This window comes from Barbus barbus, assembly GCF_936440315.1.
Source record: "Barbus barbus genome assembly, chromosome: 11".
NCBI lineage: Eukaryota > Metazoa > Chordata > Actinopteri > Cypriniformes > Cyprinidae > Barbus > Barbus barbus.
Window position 1 is genome coordinate 9196550 of NC_136739.1, and position 20398 is coordinate 9216947.

Genomic DNA, 20398 nt, shown 5'->3' on the forward strand with positions numbered 1-20398 from the left:
TACTGTAATGTTGAATGACTATAGTCAATGGTTAAATATTAGGGAAAAAAAGAACAATTTTATAGAGGCATAAGTAGTATTGGTATCAGTGATACTGGCCTTTGGGTCATAAAAAGATGCCATTAAAGAAATATAAAAAATATACTGTGTTTATGTTGTTTCTACATTACTTTGAAGATTAAATTTGAAATTATTGCAACATAAAAGTATATTTAAAAAGTTTAATTATGGGATTAATCGCGATTAATTTCAGAAAAAACATGCGATTAATTATTAAATTTTTTTAATCGATTGACAGCACTAATAAAAATATTTATTTCCCTAAAAGCAAAAAACATTTATGCAAAGTAAAGGCCTTTCCACACTGAGCACGATGCGAAAAGCGAGGCGAATCGCTGATGAACAGTGCTTTCACACCGGACGCAAAACGATTGTTCGCCTTTCACGCTTGCACGCTAGATGGCACCGAACAACAATGTATTTTTCCACAGATATATATCTTGTATATGGATTTAACACCGTCCGCTGCTCAATATACAGCATGAAATTAAGATAAATAAAGTTTGGTTCTACACCAGAAACACAAATATCTTAAATGCTGACAAGAATATCCTATAATATAAATAGATGTACAATTAGCATCAAGTAATTACATGTATAATTAGCGTCACTTTGAACCATCTTCGAGTGCTTGATGGCTGATAGACATCACGATGTTGAGCCGGCATCGTGATCCCGCCGCCACATACCCCCCGCAATCCGCCATATCTGGCCGCATCCCAATACCGTGTTCAGAAAGACAATGATGGGAGGGAGGAAAATACTGTACATATTTCAATACTTTCTCTCGCAGTTATATCATTGGGTAATTATACTGTATTTATACTGGGTAATTAAATTGCAGGCATGAAGGAGCTGCTATTATGCCTGGCATTGAACTGCTTTTGAATGCACGATCGCTTTTTTGTTTCACTTTCACTTTCGAGATTCACGATCGCACGTACTCTGTTTATGCTATGGAGCGGCAGTACTTACCACACATTTTACAAGATTAGATTGTCAGTGGAGCTCAGGATCTGTAAATCATTTGCCATCTTTGCCAGTCATCTCTCATTACTCTGTTACTCTCTATGTGGTAAGTGAAATTTTATGTATGTAACAGGCAACCGTTAGCAATTGCTATTTGTTTTCTGTGCCTTTCTGAATACGGATTCACGCTTCAGGCACACCCCCTAAACAGTCTTCTGAGCTTTTAGCGTCATCGCGTCGACCTTTTGGGTAACAGCAGTTGCTCTGGCCACGTGATGTAATTCTCAAATCTTATTGGATGGCCCGTGTTTTCACTTTGCGAAACTGAAAAGTAAAAAAAAAAAACATTCACATTTTCGGTGTGCGAATGTTCGGGGTCTATGTGGAAGCATCCATAGGAATCTGTTGTTTTTTTCCAGCGCGTCATCGCGTCCAATATTCATTTTGCTTTTTCACGCTCAGTGATAGAAATGACAATTTATAGAAATGACAATATATCATCTGTAGGATATCAGAGACTGAATCAGACACAATTACGATTCGATTAGAACATCGAAACATGAGGAGCCGAAATTCCAGAGACGCCCCAAAGAAGACAATTTATAGAAATGACCATATATCATCTGTAGGATATCAGAGACTGAATCAGACACAATTACGATTCGATCAGAACATCGAAACATGAGGAGCCGAAATTCCAGAGACGCCCCAAGGCCCAACAGGAAGTCATAAATTGGATCCCTAGCTAGCTTCAACCTGTCTGAAGAAAGCCTAACCAAGCCTCTTTCACAAAACAGCTTGCAACATTAACCCTCTGAGCCCGACAAACGCGAATACGCATTTTGGGGCAGATTTTCCTGATAAGGCAGAAATGAGCTGACAAAAGAACATTTATTGATAATTCCAATTCAGGAAGGAGTCTGTCAAATTTGGGCCAAGTAACCAAGACTGATGGTCAAAGAGATGCCCGTCACATGTCTTCCACGATAGAAATCACGAGCTTCTTTATATTGACTTTTCCCCCACACCTAGAAGACAAAGAACCAGACTGAAATTCCTTTGCCCACAGAACATGTCCTTTAGGTCCAACACAGAACTTCAAAGAGACTGTCTTTTCCATATGCTACAAAAATCATCTTAAAAGGACTTATGAGCAACTAATAATTTTTATGCATAACTCCATATCATGTATGTAACCCACACAATTAACTATCATGTTTTAATCACATATTATGTATGTCTTTTAATAACTATTGAACGACTTTAAGGATTTATATTTGCGTTTGGTATGTATGAGTTTGGAAATTCATACTTTAAATGTTTCTTCCAATCAATTCTTTGTCAAATGTATCATAGTCTCATTATAGAAATCATGTACAAAATAATACTTTACAAGAGAGGGTAAATTCGGACCATGTGACTGATACAGGATTTATGATGGGGAAGAAACAGAGCAACACCCCTAGCTAAGATCATTTCTAATTGGTCAAGACAACCATTGGGAGGTGTCAAAAAGCAGAGTTTAAAAACTCAGGACACCTTCTTCCCTCTCTCTCCTTTTTTTTGCTTAAACTTTTGCTACCGCGTTTTGGCTTTTTAGCGCTCTCTGAGCATGCTCTGGCCTACATGCCAGCTGCTACCACGATGAGGAGAAAACCACCTAGTCTCGTTACATCCTTTTATCCTTTTATTTTAATTTATTTTCTTTCCGTTGAGTTTAGTGTTCAAAAGTTAAGTTTGCCGCAAAGTCCAGTTCGACTGCACCCGCTTCAAACTTCAACTAGCAATTGAAACCATCTCCAGCCAACGCCCAACGATTGGCTTCCCAAGACTTCACTACAAACGGCCACTGAACTGTCAGCCAATCAGTAACCTCGGGAAACCCCCTTTCCTGCAAAGACGACGACAAAAGGGCAACGCAAGCAAGTAACTTCCAGATTTTTTGCTGAGCTGGTGCATTTAAAATAAATTTTAGCCTCATTGAGAAACTCAGTGCGAGGGTTAATTAAGTGATTGATGGTTGTTCAGGTTTATGCAATTGCACATATTGCTGTAAACTTGGGATATCACATTTTCATTCTATTAAACTCATCCTTTCCCCACTTTCTCTCTTTCTGCACCGTTTGAATGTGTGAATGCTTGTGCTCATGTGTTAGATTAGTTTACATGTCTTATTTTTATAGAAAAGAGAAGTATCTTGTGTTTTATGCTTACAAGTTAATGTCCTAAAATGCCGATCTTTGTTACTATGCTGTTTGATAGTGTTTTCACTATATTTTGGATTGTAATATCCAGTGCAGAGTTGCTGTTATACGGCTCTTTCAGTCAATCGCTGCCGCCTCAGTGATCAGCCGTAAAACAGTGAGTCTGTTCAATTTACCTATAAAATCATAAATGATTCCCTTTGAGCTAAATTAAACTGTTTGCTTTAAATTACATATTACCCTTTACACATCCTTAATCAATATACTGCATTTTCTACAGCCATAAGCTAAAATATGGGTCAATATAATATTTTTAGAATTTTACAACTTTTACAACCAAAACAAAGGCTAAATTAGATATAATATGCCAAACTAAAAACATGTTAATTAATGTTTAATTTAGATCAATTACTAAGTAAAGACAATATAATGTCCTTAATGTTTGAGATGTCTTTTTTTATATGCATCACATTTTATGTCATGGACTATCAAAATAATAATAATAATAATAATAATAATAATAATTTAAATTTAAAAAGATACAGTGCCCTCCATAAGTATTGGAACAGTAAAGACAAAATTGCTCTGTTGGCTGTGGAGTCAAAATATTTGCAAATATGATTAAAAGATGAATATGAGACAAGGCTACAGAATGTCACATTTTATTATTAGCCGTTTCAACACACATATGTTTTACCAAATAAAAAGAACAGTACTTTTAGAGTGCATCCCACTCATTGATGTGAGCATAAGTATTGGGACAGTTGAACAGAAGGCAGATATAAAAGATTAAAAGATTATTTAGTTGTAGATCCCTTGCGCACAATCACAGCAGTGAGTCTGTGACCCATAGACATCACCAGACTCTTGGTCTCATCCTTTGAAAGAATTTTCCCAGCCTTTAATGCAGCCAATTCCAATTGTTGCTTGTTTTGGGGAGTTTCTGCCTTTACTCTCCTCTCCAGCTGGTGAAATTCATGCTCAATCGGATTTAAATCTGGAGATTGACTTGGGCAATCTAAGACTTTCCATTTCTTTGCCCTAATAAATTCCTTGACAGAACTGGCAGGGTGTTTTGGGTCATTGTCCTGATGCAATATGAAGCACTTCCCAATGAACCTGGTGGCATTTTCTTGAATATTGGTAGGCAAGATGGTTTTGTACCCTTCCAAATTAATTCTGCTACTGTCAGTACTGAGGACAGTATATTGTCAGAGCATCACCACAGCTTTCTAGAAGTTGTTGGTGATTTTACAGACATGTCTTTTAGGATTCATTTTCACAGCTTTTATGATTTGTCTGTCATCAACTACTGTCGTTTTCTCAGCCGATCAGGTCGTTGTTGGTTGCTGGTGTCGCTGATGGTATCCAAACTCTTGATTTCTCCATGCCCTTTGTTCTTGCTAGAGCTCTAATTAACTTCCTCTTTTCTTTTAGCATCCAAATTGCTTGCTTTTTTCACACAGTCAGCTCCCTCGTCTTCATCCTGGTTTGTGTGTGCCATCATCGAATGCAAGATTCAGAATGCAGAAGTAATGGATATAACTGATATGACACATTCTCTGCTTTTAATATCTGAAGAATTAATGCAACAGGACACAGCTGATTACTTAGAAAGACCTGTGAGGCAACTGTTCCAATACTTATGCTCACATCAGATTGAGGGATGAAACTCTAAAAGTGCTGAACTTCTTAGCTGGTAAAACATCTATGTGTTGAAACGACTAATAATAAAATGTGACATTCTGTAGTTTTGTCTCATATTCATCTTTTAATCATATTTGCAAATGTCTTGACTCCACAGCCAACAGAGCAATTTTGTCTTTACTGTTCCAATACTTATGGAGGGCACTGTATGTAGTATGTGTTCTGCACATCAACAGTCTGGTGTCAAGTGAAAATACTATTTAAACTATTTACTACTATTTAAAAAAGTTTTGACTGAGTTTTGACTTAAATCAATAAATGACAGTCGTTTAACTTTTTTCAGTGCAAATAGCCAGAAGCATTGTCGTTGATATTCACGCACTCACCACTCCATACGAGTATGTGTCACAGGTCTCAGACACTGGAAGGCTCTGGATGACTTCAGGGGCCATCCAGGGAAACGTGCCCACCAGAGACATGTGGGTGGTGTGAGAATGAAACTTAGAAGCCCCGAAGTCACAGATCTGAGGATATGGAGAATCCAATTAATCAGCAGATTTTGCAATAAGGGTTGATTTTTCATGTTTAACTAATAAAATAGAGACAGCCTGAATCTTTATGTACGAACAGACAGTCATCATGTACCTTGAGTACTGAATCTGCTGTCAACACAACTGGAATTAAAAGACAAGTTGATCAGAGAAAGGTCAGAGAAAATACATCAGCATCAAAAATACACATACAGCCTTTAGTGTTGTTGGGAGTGTTACTTTGGAAATGTAATAGGTTACAGATTACAAGTTACCCTATTCAAAATGTAATAAGTGTAACTATTTCAATTTATTAAAGAAATGTAACTATTACATTTGATTTGATTACTTTTCTAAATTTATAATGAATATTTTCAGCTGTTAATCATTTTGAAACATTTAAAGCAGGCAGGGTTAACCTTACAGTAGTGCTCAACACTGATTAATGTCAGACTTTCAAAATCCTTCATCACTTGAATTAAGATTATAATAATTTAATTTTAAAGCACAGCCACCAGAAAACAGACTATAGCACCTCTTTTTACATTGAGATCTCTGAGGTTAAATACAGATTAAAATCATAACAAGAAATAGTTTATGATACTGTTTTTGAAATCAAATCTTAGCATAGCTATGTCAGGAAACACTTGCATCTAACAATGTTTTAGAAAAAAACTGTTAATCTTAAAAAATAAAGCATACACTTCAAATCAAATAGGAAATAAATCAGTTATCGAATAAGCATGTTTCCTAAACTCCTGACACATTGATGTCTCATATTTTAGAGCAGCCAATGTAATTTGTGAAAGAAGTCAATTAAATCTGTATAAGTGTGAAATATTCAGATGTAACCCCCTTTGTAAATGTTAACTTTTACATTTATTTTGTAATTGAAAGTAACTAGTTACTCCCCAACACTGAATGTAACAAACCATTTCGGGACTTGAGATCTCTGTGAATGACTGTAAACGGGGCCTCGGCGTGCAGATAATGCATGCCTGTGAGAGAAAACACACATATTGAGAAAGAGCAGAGTTTGATTTTGTAATAGTAATTATTAAAACAACAACATCTGGTGCTACCCATGTTTCTCAGTGTATATAAACACACAGTAAATGTGCTTGCAGTAGTGCACTTACAATGGAGGCCACATTTAAACGCAGAAATGTGAAGCTTTTATTTTTGTTAGTGTGCTTAAGACCTTTTCCAAACTTGTGGTTTTCCAAACATTATACTTTCAATTCTTGTCTTGTGTCATTTGCTCCATGTAAACAGTGATTTATGAATACAGACTGAAAGCAAACGGGTCCATTTCTGGCAGATTTGACAGATTAGATATAACTTTGCACAGACAAGATTGGTAACTGATTGTGTCACACCAGCATCATCTTACCATGTGTAATGTTATCCCAAACACGGCAACATATTTCACGCGAGTATGTGAAGGCAAATGTCAGAGTGCAGTTCATGCGTCAAATTCTAAGTGTTTCTTCAAGAGGCACAAACAACAGTTTGTTTCCTCTTACAGTTCAAGTCCGGTCAGAGAAACAGCTGGAACTTAAAGTTAGCTAAACTGTAATCATGTTAACAGCCCTGCTGGCCTTCACTGGTTTAAGCTGGTCAAAGTGGTTGTCAAGATGGCCTGCCAGTCTAAGCAGCACCAAAAACCCACTAAAATCTCCCCAGGGTGGGAGACCTGGCCTTTATGGCTTTATGTACTTCTCAGTAATATACTTAAAATGACATTTTTGTAGGCTTGACTAATACTTAGAAAAAGTCTAAATATATTTGAGCTATACTTGTACTCCGAGAATCCGTGTTTTCATTGTTGTATGGTAGGGGGCGCTAATACACATCTTCTGTACAGAATTTCCAAAAAAACACAAGTGAAGAAGAAACCGAAACAACAGATGCTTCCATGTGTTAAAATTGCATCAAAACTGTGTAACATTATGGAATAAAATGTCAACCAATGAAGAGGTAATAATGACTGTCAAGCTTTGCGGTGTTGATCGACTCCATCTACGTTTTGATTACCATTCTGAATCCAATTCATAGTCTTTTTTTCAGCTTTTTGTTCAAAATGTTGTTTATTTGTTTATTTTTTTATTTATGAACAGGGATTGAAATTAACTTTTTCACTCACCAGCCAATTTGGCTACTAAATTTTTAAGTTACCGGCCATTCATAACTTCTACTAGCCAAAAAAAAACAACAACAGAAATAAACCAACAGCCTGAGGCTGTCTACACTGGAAGACAAAGCGACTGTTGCAAATAATTTTGTGTCAGTACTAGGTATGTGCAATGCTAACAAAAAAAACTATCTCAACATTTTCTGGGATTTTATCGATAAAGATAATTACATGATATTTTGCTGAGTGTGTTATTGTGCTGGTATCTTAAGGGCTACTGTGGACAGCTGACTCCTATAGTTTTATCTTTTGAGTCAAATTCTTACATTTAATCAGTACATTTTACCCACATTCAAGTGTTTAAAAAAAGAATGCATGAAACTAGAATAAAATGTTTTTGTTTACAAGGAGATACCCTGTTCTTTCTTTTGATGTTTTGTATGTTCAGATATTAATTTAACAAAATATATGCAAATTAATACTTAAATAGGGACATAGTAGTATACTTAAAGTATGATGTAAATTTCACTTAAAGAAAACTTACGAGTATACTTGCAGTATAAAACTAATAAACTAGTAGTTTACTGAGACTATACTTCAAAGTGTACTAAAAATGCAACTAAAAGTATTTAATTAGTAAACTATCAGTATACCTATAAGTTCACTTTTAGTATAGTTGCAGTACTAAAAACTAAAAATCTGAAACGTTTTGTGTAGGCTATGTAAAACTAGCATATAGCAATTAAGCTTATAGGCTTGCTATAGTCGACTAGTCTATTACAAAATTTCCGCTTAAACATTAGTGATTTGTTGTGGCGAACATCCCTAGTCCTTATGATTATATTTTCAAAACAGTGTAACCATTTCTGCTAGGCTTCCACTGTACGTGTGTTTTGTTGTGCTTATAGAGCATTCAATCTCTCTTTTTTGATTTACGTGTGTGAGAGTGTATATAACACCTTTAGCGATGTCCATTGCCCAGGTCATAATCTGCTTCATACTGATGTCTTCACTCTCGGCGCTGGACAGATAGTCAAACAGAGATCCACAACTGGCGTACTCTACCATAACACAAACACATATACAGAATGTAAATTAAAATGCAAAAAACCTCTATGAAAACTAGTAAATCTTGTATTGGGCAGTAGTTTTACATATCACTACTGTGGGGCATCGTGTACTACTAGTATTAGTTGTTATCAAGTACTGTGCCATAGTCCTTATGTTTATCACAATATCCTGTTCTGAGCTCAATGACATTATCTAAAATAATCTGGAAATTTTAACACCACATAACATGTAATCAGTTATATATTCAAACACCAACAAACACACATCTATGGCACACAGGACAGGAGGAAACACAACTTTAATGTAGCATTTGCATGGCATAGTATGTGTTTAAGGGCATCAGGCAACAGATCATAGGTTAAAATATTAAATATTAAAATAATTTCAAACTCTGACACCACTGTTTGTTGTAAAACATACATATCAGAGCTCTCTAAGCTATGAACTTTTACCCCATTTCAAGACACCTAATTTTAGAGTTATTTCATCATAAATTCAACAATACTGACAACAGAGGAGAGACATCATTATCTCCTCCTGCAATGAACTGATGTGCAGCTCTCTCAGTAATAAATATTTTCAATAAGTTTGGTAAAAAAATAAAAAAAAAATTATAATTGAAATAAAAAAAGTTTTATTTTATATTTTAAAATTTAATTTAACCCTGTGATACAAAGCTGAATTTTTTGTTTACTCCAGTTTTCAGTGTCACATGATCCTTCAGAAAGACACATAACAGTCTGCATCTGTTAATATTCATGAATACTGTATGTTTAGCTTTGCTCTAGGTCACTGTAGTACACATTATATACACACATGGTCAGAATTATTGGTACCCTTGGCAAATATGATCAAAGAAGGCTGTGAAAATAAATGTGCATTGTTAATCCTTTTTATTTTTTTTATTTAAAATAAATCACAAACATCTAAGCTTTCGTTGGAGAATAATAATTTAAAATGGGGGGAAATATCATTATGAATTAAATGTTTTTTTTCTAAAATACACGTTGGACACAATTATTGGCACCCCTAGAAATTCTTATGAGTAAATTATATCTGAAATATATTCCCATTCATATGAAAAATTTTGAGCACACCAGCATGATTATGAACATGAAATTATCCAGCCATGGCTTCCTGTTTCACAGAAATATAAATAGGAGGGAAAACAAAGGCCAAATTCCAAATTAATCACCCATCACAATGATAAAAACCAAAGAATATATTTCTGATGTGCAGCAAAAGATAATTGAGCTTCACAAATTAGTGAAGTGGCTTTAAGAAAAGAGCTAGAGCAGTGAAAATTCCCATTTCCACCATCAGGGCAATAATTAAGGATTTCCAATCAACAGAAAATGTTATAAAACTGCCTGGAAGAGGACGTGTGTCTATATCATCCTGATGCACGGTGAGAAGGAGAGTGTGGTGAGTGGGGCGGGGCCGAGAGCCGTGGGAATGGAGCGAGGCCGGTGGAGTTAATGATAATGAGCGACACCTGCGACACTCACCGGTCTCGAGTCCCACGGAGGAGCTCCGGAAGGATAAAAGGAGGAGTGATGACAGTGGAAGAAGGAGGCGGGAACCGGCAAACATTTAAGAATTTAATAATCAAAAATAAACAAACGTAAAAGTACAGCGGCAGCCCCTCACGGACGACTGCCGCACACAAAACACAAACTAAAATCCAGGCCTGGTCCTCTCTCGTCTTCCACTGTCGTCACTCCTCCTTTTATCCTTCCGGAGCTCCTCCGTGGGACTCGAGACCGGTGAGTGTCGCAGGTGTCGCTCATTATCATTAACTCCACCGGCCTCGCTCCGTTACCACGGCTCTCGGCCCCGCCCCACTCACCACAGAGAGTTTGAGTGGCTAAAGACTCTCCAACGACCACAGCTGGAGAATTGCAGAAAAAGGTTGATTTTCGGGGTCAGAAAACCTTAAAAAAATTGTCAAACAGCACCTACATCACCACATGAAAAAAAATCAAGAAAAGAAAATGCTTTCACCAAAAAACAATCTCCAACATATTCAGTTGTCATGACTGGAACTTCAAATGGGACTGGCTTCTATTGTCAGATGTAACTAACAAATTTGCTTTTTAGCAGCAAACACTCAAGATGGGTTTGGTGAACACAGGGAAAAAATTTCATGTGTACAATGAAATATACTGCTGTATTTTTGATGTTGTGGACCTATATTTCTGCTGGAGCATTGGGCATAAAACCAAGCTTCTGCTGTGGCCATTTCAGTTCCCTGACCTGCACCCTCTAGAAAATGAGTGGGGTGAATGAAGAGGAGAAGCAGAGGAATGGTCTCTGTTCTCTTGTCATGTGTTCTCTAACCTCATCAGGCATTATAGGAGAAAACTCCTATACTATTTTGGCAAATGGAGGTTTCAAAAGTATTGAATAAAAGGGTACTGTTAATTGTGTCCAATGTGTATTAGAGAAAAACATTTATTTCATAATTAATGAAATTAATTTATATTCAACCCCCCCCCCCATTTTAAATTCTTATTCTCCAATGAAAGGTTAGATTTTTGTGAATTTTTTAAATAATAGATCAAAAGGATTGTCAATGAAGAATTATTTCCACAGCCTTCTTTGGTCATATTTACCAAGGGTACCAACAATTCTGACCACGTGTGTAAAGGTCAGATTATCAGGTTCAAACAGAAACACACAGAGAGAGAGGGGAAATTAAAAACCTCACTGACAAGGCTGAGCTGGTCATAAACAGCACCTTGACCTGCTATAATTACATTTGCTTTTAATAAAAAGAGACTCAATGGTCTCTCACTACTGCAGACCAAAGACTCTTTACACAGCGTTTTATTTCACTCAGCACAGCAGCACCAGACCAGGCACGGTTTTAAACTGACAGAGATTTGAGTTTGACATGCACATGAGAGTCATGAAGAAACAGCATTACATAAGTCTATCTCATTAAGACCTGACATGTGACCTGACAGTTACTCATTCTTGATATATGGGACAAAAGTTGTGGGATTTCATCATTCTAATTTATTTAAAACGAAACAATTTCAATATGTACAGTACTACTTATTTGTATATATGGTTGAAACATGTTGACACAAATAAGAAAATAGTTTGTGTGTGTGTGTGTGTGTGTGTGTGTGTGTGTGTATATATATATATATATATATATATATATATATACATACAGTGCCCTCCATAAGTATTGGAACAGTAAAGACAAAATTGCTCTGCTGGCTGTGGAGTTAAGACATTTGCAAATATAATTAAAAGATGAATATGAGACAAAACTACAGAATGTCACATTTTATTATTCCAATAATAAAATATTCCAATTTATTGTTCCAATACTTATGCTCACATCAGATAGAGGGATGAAACTCTAAAAGTGCTGAACTTCTTAGCTGGTAAAACATATATGTGTTGAAACGACTAATAATAAAATGTGACATTCTGTAGTTTTGTCTCATATTCATCTTTTAATCATATTTGTAAATGTCTTGACTCCTCTTTACTGTTCCAATACTTTTGGAGGGCACTGTATATACTGTTCATTGTTAGTCCATGTTAGCTCAGGTCCATTAAATAATATTAACAGATACAATTTGGATTTTAAAAATATAATTAGCATATTTAAATTATCATTAAATAAGATAAATAAATGCTTCTTATGTTAAAAGTCTTAAAAGTAACTTATGTTAACAATTTAATTGAACCTAATGGTAACTATTATTACAAATAATGGAACTTTATTACAAAGTGTGACCATTTTATTGTTTGATTTAACAAACTGGAGGCCAGTAACTCATCCCAGACATGCTGAAGAAAAATAAACAGAGGATATTTGTTTATTACAGTTTTTTTGCTTATTATAATCCAAATGCAAACAGTACCAATCTGAGATAAACTGAGAAAATTGCATTTCCTGAAGGAAGTACCAGTGCTTCCAAGTCAGCAAACAAAAAACAAATCTTTATACAGAGACAGAAATTAATATGATGTAATATAGATAGTTAAAGAGAGCAGTAAATAAAATGTAAATAAACACAAAAGAAATGCAAATAAAGAAAAGAAAAAAGGATAATAATAAAAAAGCATGTTTGCTGAATATCACTACAGCCCTGCTTTCCAAACACTAATAAATGCTGCGTTTCAGAGTGACGAGTCATGTTTGACTGACCTGTAACAATTCCATAGTTGGGCGCTTCCAGAATGGCTCCATAAAACTGGATAATGTTTCGATGACTGAGAACACTTAAAATCTCTGCCTGGAAATACAGCCAATACAAAGAATAAAACAACATCAAAAAGAGATATTATTCATGTTACATATTCAATATATCTGTATTCCTTCCTAATTTAATACAACAATGTTTCATTACAAATAATGACATTGTTAGCATAGCAATTGAACCCTATGAAGCCTACTGTGTCATTTTTGATACACACATTTCTAAGGTCTCTAAATTATCAACAGGATCAAAACGTAGACGATAAACCTGTTGTACGCAATTTGCAACATGCCATCTGTCGTCTGATTGATTGATAGTTTATACGTTTGAACTTATTTTTAGTAAAATTGTAAAACTGTACGGTTGTGTTTCACAACATGCCTGTTTGCTGTAAAATCTTTATTGATATTTCTAAAGTAAATGTAAAAGTAATGTTAATACTGTTAGTAATGAACTGAACTGAAGCAACTTGTGTTTACTTCATGATCCAAGCATCATTTCTTAGATTAAATCATTTTTAAATGTAAATATATAATACAACAGGCTTTTGAGTAATGTTTGTTTGTTCATCATCATTGTAATGCATTATATGCTAAAAACTACAGAGCTTTGATCATTTAAACGAATCTTCTTATATATCTTCTTATCTCCTTCTTATCATCTTCTTAAGACATATTACTGGAAAATGTAGAGTAACTGATATTTATATGCATTTTATGTAAGCAAACTTGTATACAATTGTAAAGATCATTGAGTTACATTACAAGCTGTCAGAATTTCATCTTTTGATCAATAAATGTCAGCAACTGCTCAGTTTGGGTCTCTGAATAAAACTGAGGTGTTTTTCTGCTCCTCAAGTATGAGCTACAGATTCGCCTATATCATAATATATGACCCATAAAACCTGATGTGCCAAATATGACCACATAAGATTTGAACAAATTTAACAAACATTTTTGGAAGAGCTCTGCTAATATGATGTCAGGATCATGGACCTGTTTTTGTTGTGTTTTGCTCCCCATGTGTTCTGTGACCCAGTTTTTCCCTCATGTTAATTGTTCATTTGATCCCAGGTGTGTCTCCTTAGTTCCCTCGTTATCCTGTGTTTAAAAGCCCCAGTCCTTGTCAGTCCTTGAATTGTCTTCCCTGCCTGTGATCTTCTGGATATTAAAGACTCTCGCTTAGTGAATTCCTCGTCTCTTGGCTTCCGTGCTTCCCGAGAGTTGTGACAGAAGGACCGACCTAAACAGATACTTCCGTTTGTACCCTCCATTTGTTTTCTGTTTTTTCTCAGTGGTTTTTATTTCCGTTGTGCCCCATGGATCCCTTTGTCCGGCCCGAATTCCTCCTCCTCCTGCTGGAGCAGGGGGACCGATCTCTCGAGGACCATACAAGACTGTTCTTGATGTTAGCTAACACCACCAGCTACCCAGACGATGCGCTCTGCTCATTCTTTCATGGAAGCCTGAATACCGCGTGCAGAGCGCTGTCGTCAGACGATGGTCCTCTAGAGGATTTCGCCGCCTTTGTGGAGTGGATTCTGGCGAGAAACGGATCGCCCCTCACAGTCTCCCCTGAGGATGAACTCGCCAGATCCATTCCAGACCCAGAGCCCAGCCCACCATCTCCCCGCAGTGCGGAGCATCAGCCCGAGCCCACCGATGACAGAGAGCCATTTCCCGCCGCAATGTGCAAGCCAGCGCTAAGCCGAGCGACTGAGCAGATGATTGCCCCGGAAGTTGAGCCCAACCCGTCAGACCAGGTGCGAGAGTCGGCGTCAGTGCCCATCACGGGGGAGCAAGCCGTGGACGGTGTGAGCGCGGAGTGGAGCTCCGCCCCCTGCACCGCGGCTGAGGGTGAGCTGGGGATAGATCTGGGACTGCTGGACAGAGAGGGGGCATCCGATCCTCCAGTGCCCGCTCCTCGAAAATGCCCACCCGCTCCTGCCTCCTCCACCGCTGTCGTCTGGCAGCTCGCCCTCAGCCCCCTATCGGTACGGTGTGAGCCCCGTGGGTCTGCCATCCTCCAGCGTCGCCGGGGCTGGAGTATCCCTCACCTCCGCCTACAGCCTCCGAGGCCTGGACTCCGCCTCGGCCCGTAGACACAGTGGCTCCACCTCGGCTCCTAGCTCCCTCGCCTCCACAGTCACCCCTCAATCCACCAGCTCCACCGGGCTCCCTCGTCCCTCCGACTCCGCCTTGGTCGGGGGTCGACCCGCCATCGCCTCAGGACTCCTCTCTTCTGGCTGCGCCTTGTCGCTCCATCCCACCGGCTCCGTTGGGCTCCTTCCTCCCTTCAGCTCCACCTGGGTCCTCAGTCGCTCCGCTGCAGATCTCCAGGCCTCCGCCTCGGTCGCCAGAGCCCTCGGCTCCACCTTGTCCCCCCGGATCCTCAGCATACCCCTGGCTCGTTGGCTCTCCGTCTCCGCCTCGGGCTCCTCCACCACCTGCTCCGTCGCCGTTGGTCGGCCCCCTGGAGTCGGCGGCCATCGCTCCTCCATGGCTCCTCCCTCCGTCGGCTCCACCGTGGGCCATCTTCATGGCTGTGGCCTGGGTCCAGCTGTGCGCCTCCTGCTCCGGGTGCCTCCTGTCTCTTCCCTGGCTCCTCCCTCCTTCGTCACCGCCTTGGTCTCTGTCTGCCGGGCCCCTCCTGGATGTCCGTCCTCCTGAGCCGCCTCCCTAGTTCCCACCTGCCCCTCCCCTTTGGATGTTTCAACGGCGCTAGGACGCACCTTCCGGGAAGGGGGGGGGGGGGGGCGACATGTCAGGATCATGGACCTGTTTTTGTTGTGTTTTGCTCCCCATGTATTCTGTGACCCAGTTTTTCCCTCATGTTAATTGTTAATTTGATCCCAGGTGTGTCTCCTTAGTTCCCTCGTTATCCTGTCTTTAAAAGCCCCAGTCCTTTTAGTGTTTGTCGGTCCTTGAATTGTCTTCCCTATCTGTGATCTTCTGGATATTAAAGACTCTCGCTTAGTGAATTCCTCGCCTCCTGGCTTCCGTGTTCCGTACTTCCTGAGAGTTGTGACCTATGAAGTGTATCATATGAATGTTAAGCTTTATTTGATTACTGGCGATACTTCGGTGTGCTTTTTAGTGCTGTCAAATGATTAATTGCAATTAATCGTATCCAAAATAAAAGTTTTTGTTTACATAATATATTTGTGTGTACTGTGACTATTCATTATATGTGTAAATACACAGTATATATTTTGAAAATATTTACATGCATATGTATCAATTTATATTCATATAACTAATATTATATATTTAATACAAACTTTTTTTTTATACATGCATGTGTTTACACATAATAAATATACTACACAGTACACACACATATTATGTGAACAAAACTTTATTTTTGAAGTGATTAATCGTTCGAAAGAAGTAGTGATTTTTACAAACTTTTTGGGCAGTTAGTTCCTCCAAACAAATTTATGTATTCTTTTTTCCCCGACCAAATGGTACAATCCCAAACGCTACCAAAGCCATTACGCTCTAAAATCATACGTGAAGAACAATGACAACAATGAATCTAGCACTTAAAAGTAAATAGACTTCACCTCAAAGACAAACACTGCACTCAGCTGAAACTAATATGACTTAATTACGTGACAATTTTCTCTTAAAGACATAGCCTATGAATTTCAGTTCACAAAAGCCGCTGTGAGAGCGCGCGTTTCTCTGCGTAGAGCAGGGGGAGGCGTAATCACCCTCCTCGGACTGGAGTCGACACACAGAGAGGCAATTAAAATGATTATAACACTGACAATTAAAGCATGTGTATGAAAAGCTCGGGCGACTCTCACTCCCACCTCTTTTTCAATCTTCAGAAGCTTTTTCACCGCCACCTCTTTGTCCTGCGAGAGCCAGCGGGCCCGATACACGCTCCCAAAACTCCCGCCGCCGCAGTTCTCGTAGAAGAGGATGTCATCGAATTTGATTTGCACAAAGGAGGCGCCCAGAGATGCCATGGCATAATGACACTTAGAAACACACTTCTCTCCTGAAGAACCAAGAAAAGAGGACAGGATGAGAAGAGAGCGAGGGACGAGGCTCCTCAGAGGAGAGATGTTGTGATTTGATCTGCCACCGAGAGAACTGCTCACTTTTACTCCAGTGAACACACACACACACATACACACAAGCTGTCAGACAGAATCCACTCACTTACTCTAACAAGTTTTGCTCAAGTGTCACAGGTTGGTGTGAAGGTGACGTTTGGCACTGCGTGTGTTTATGTGTTTTTATGACAGTTTGCATGCCTGTCCTGCTGGATAAATTTAACACAGTGCCATATTTAAAGATATAGTTCACCCAAAAATGAACATTTACTCATCCTCAGGCCATCCAAGATGTAGATGAGTTTGCTTCTTCATCGGATTTGGAGACGTCTTGATGAATTAGTTTCTCTTAAACATGCAACTTTTCACTTCACATGATGTTAACTGATGGACTGGAGTGGAGTTTTTATCAGCTGTTTGGACTCTCATTCTGACGGCACCCATTCACTGTAGAGCATCCATTGGTGAGGAAGTGATATAATGCTACATTTCTCCAAATCTGATGAAGAAAGTTTTCTGCAAATCTTCATTTTTTGGCTGAACTATACCTTTAAATCCGCAGAATTCATAAGAATAAGGTTCAGTTCATGACAGAAAGCAATAAATTTGACTTATGATCAACAAGCGGACAATCCCTATTGTCAGCCTCTCTGCACATGCATGAGGCTGACATTCCCCTCGCTTGTTAATGTTTTACTGGGAATTCCTCATGTCTGCAATCAGGGCACATGACACACGCTCATCCACACACTCAAACTGATCTGAGGTCAGCTGAAAGCAGACTAATACTACTGAAGATCATATCAGCAGGCACCCCCTTGTGAAACCACATCTAGTGTGCTTCAAATCTTAAAAGTATATTATATTAAAAACTGTGCATACAATATAATATTAATGAAACAAAAGGCCATTTGAGTGTACTTAAAGACAGTTAACTTTGCCACCCAAAACACTTTAGCAGCTCAATAGAATAACATTAATAAAAATCAATAAAAATGTATTTGTCTGTAAAGAATATCAGTTACAAACAAACATCCCACAGTATCTCCCTGGGCTTGTAATGCTCACAAATTATAAATGCATCTTGTTAAAGCAAACACAGAGGAGAGGAAACTCTCATTTTCACTGGAGTAATTATGGTTTTTGAGGGCTGTGCTGGACTGCTGGGGTGCGCAGCGGGCTCCAGCTCTATTCTCACAGAGGGAAGCCATGGCTCTTGGGCCGATTTATTTAGCAATGCAGGAAACGGATTGACACCCTGGTGCCTTACATCAACACACGTACAAGAAAGAGACTCAGGATTATTTACCTAAAGGGCAAGTATTTAGTACATATATTTAAAATATATTAACTTTAAATGTAATATCAAATGGGAAAACGGGAAGTTGTGGCCTAATGGTTAGAGAGTCGGACTCGTAATCCAAGGTTGCGAGTTTGAGTCTCGGGCCGGCAGGGATTGTAGGTGGGGGGAGTGAATGTCCAGCGTTATCTCCTCCCTCAATACCACGACTGAGGTGCCCTTGAGGAAGGCACCGAACCCCCAACTGCTCCCCAGACGCCGCAGCAAAAATGGCTGCCCACTTCTCCAGGTGTGTGTTCACGGTGTCTGTGTGTTCACAGCTGTGTGTGCACTTTGGATGGGTTAAATGCAGAGCACGAATTCCGAGTATGGGTCACCACTTGGCCGTATGCCACTTTCACTTTCACTTCACAAATAACTCACCACAGTTAAAATTATAATCAAGTAGTCTACTTTACATGCTTTGTTAGTCAACACATCAACATATGTGTATACTTTTTCTTTAAAGCACTTAATATTTTAACTTTAAAGTATAACATTTAATTTGACATTATTACAAAGTCTCCTTACGTGTGTCATGAAAGTGTCTCTCTGTAAGTACAGTTGTCTTTTGTTTCATTAATATTAGATTCCCTGCAACTACTTTTTTAAAATACTTTTAGGATTTGAAGTACAGTACAAGTGAACATTCAATACAATTAAGCACAGCTCTTTTCCACAAGGGTCTTCACTAACATCATTTTTTTTAGTGGACATATGAAGTCAGTTCTCCTCAAGTTACACTAGCAGGTAGCAGGAACCGTGTAGAGAATCACATTAAATATGCAGATGATCAAATAACAGTAAATACAATAGTATTTGGCTGCATTTTAAACAATATTTGTTTCCTGTATCAGTTCATCTGTTCATCAGTTTATCTGTCTTTAAAATAAAAGACATTTGCTTTGATGTTTTGTATCTAATGCAATGACACTCATGCATTTTTAAGTATGCCTTAAGTGTCCAGACAATTTTCTCTGCACTCTATTGCAGCATTTACGCATTGAATTATGAGCCAATAGGATGACAGCAGCTTTCCTCCATTCATATCTCAGCACATGGTCTCTGCACTACAACAGAAAGTAAAAGTGGCAGAATAATTGGGATTTTTCTCATTCATCCGGGAGTGAAGGCCTGTGTGTTCATCCAGCTCTCCACACAATGCAGCATGCAGCGGACAGCAGAATGATTTTCACACAATTTCAATACAATTCTTCAACCAAAACCCATCTTCAGTTTAACTGAAACAATACAACGTGATGTAACAAGGCTATTCCCCTTTCCTATGAATCATAAATGTGTTATTACATTAGAATTACCATGTAAGAACATGCAGAACTTGTGTGAACCAAAACATGACACAACATACTACAATTGTTGCAAACACTAACAGTTATATGAAATGTAGGCAACTATATGAACTATTCTCTATAGAATAGCAAACATGGCTCTTACACCACACCTGCTTTGAGTTATTTGACTTTAGAAAAGCATATAGAATAGTTAATTATTAATAAGTGATCATTTCCAGTGATTCGGGATGGTCCAGAAACAAGTCCAGACAGATTCCCAACAGATCCATGAGCTCCTGATCCATCATTCCAACATTACACGCAGCGTTATTACAGTGTAACATCAAATGGCATGAGACAAACACACACACACACACACACACACACACACACGCGCGTACCCGCACTCCTGTACTCCGCTTACAGTCTTCCCTGGAGAGGTGGATAGCAGTCAGGAAGATCTTGCTTGAACTTGTGATATTTGCAGTGTCCGCTGCGGTGTTTTCACGTGTAACAACTTGTTCCTGATCAGAGCTGCCAACATCAGAACTGCGCGCTGCGACGCAGCGGAGCGGGACAGAAACAGCGACACCCAGCGGACGCAGCACAAACAACACTAAACCCCAAGAGTCCTGCACACCATTTATTAAAAAAGGACGTGATTTAAGAAAGACTAATTTAATAAATAACATTTAAACTGATTTATTATGGTTATTGTTTTTAAATTGTATTTAAAAAATTAAATAAAATATGAATCATATATGAATTATAAATGTATTCATTTGAATACAATTAAAATCAACCCTATTTTTAAAAAGAATATGTATTCACAATCAATATAGAAATTTATTATAACATAT

The 20398-nt window shown here is 38.4% G+C and overlaps 1 protein-coding gene across 1 annotated transcript in view; it reads right to left on the minus strand.

The window, feature by feature from the left end:
• LOC306876649 (mitogen-activated protein kinase kinase kinase 20-like) overlaps window positions 1–20089 on the minus strand; it is a 63940-nt gene extending 43851 nt beyond the window's left edge. Inside the window, exons 1-7 of the mRNA XM_079427984.1 lie at window positions 19940–20089; window positions 16659–16849; window positions 12790–12877; window positions 8504–8605; window positions 6343–6408; window positions 5526–5554; window positions 5267–5404 (exon numbers count right to left, since the gene is read on the minus strand). Coding sequence (XP_079284110.1) covers window positions 5267–5404; window positions 5526–5554; window positions 6343–6408; window positions 8504–8605; window positions 12790–12877; window positions 16659–16817 — 582 coding nt within the window. The 5' untranslated portion in view covers window positions 16818–16849; window positions 19940–20089. The remainder of the gene's footprint in view (window positions 1–5266; window positions 5405–5525; window positions 5555–6342; window positions 6409–8503; window positions 8606–12789; window positions 12878–16658; window positions 16850–19939) is intronic.
• Window positions 20090–20398: the final 309 nt, after the last annotated feature.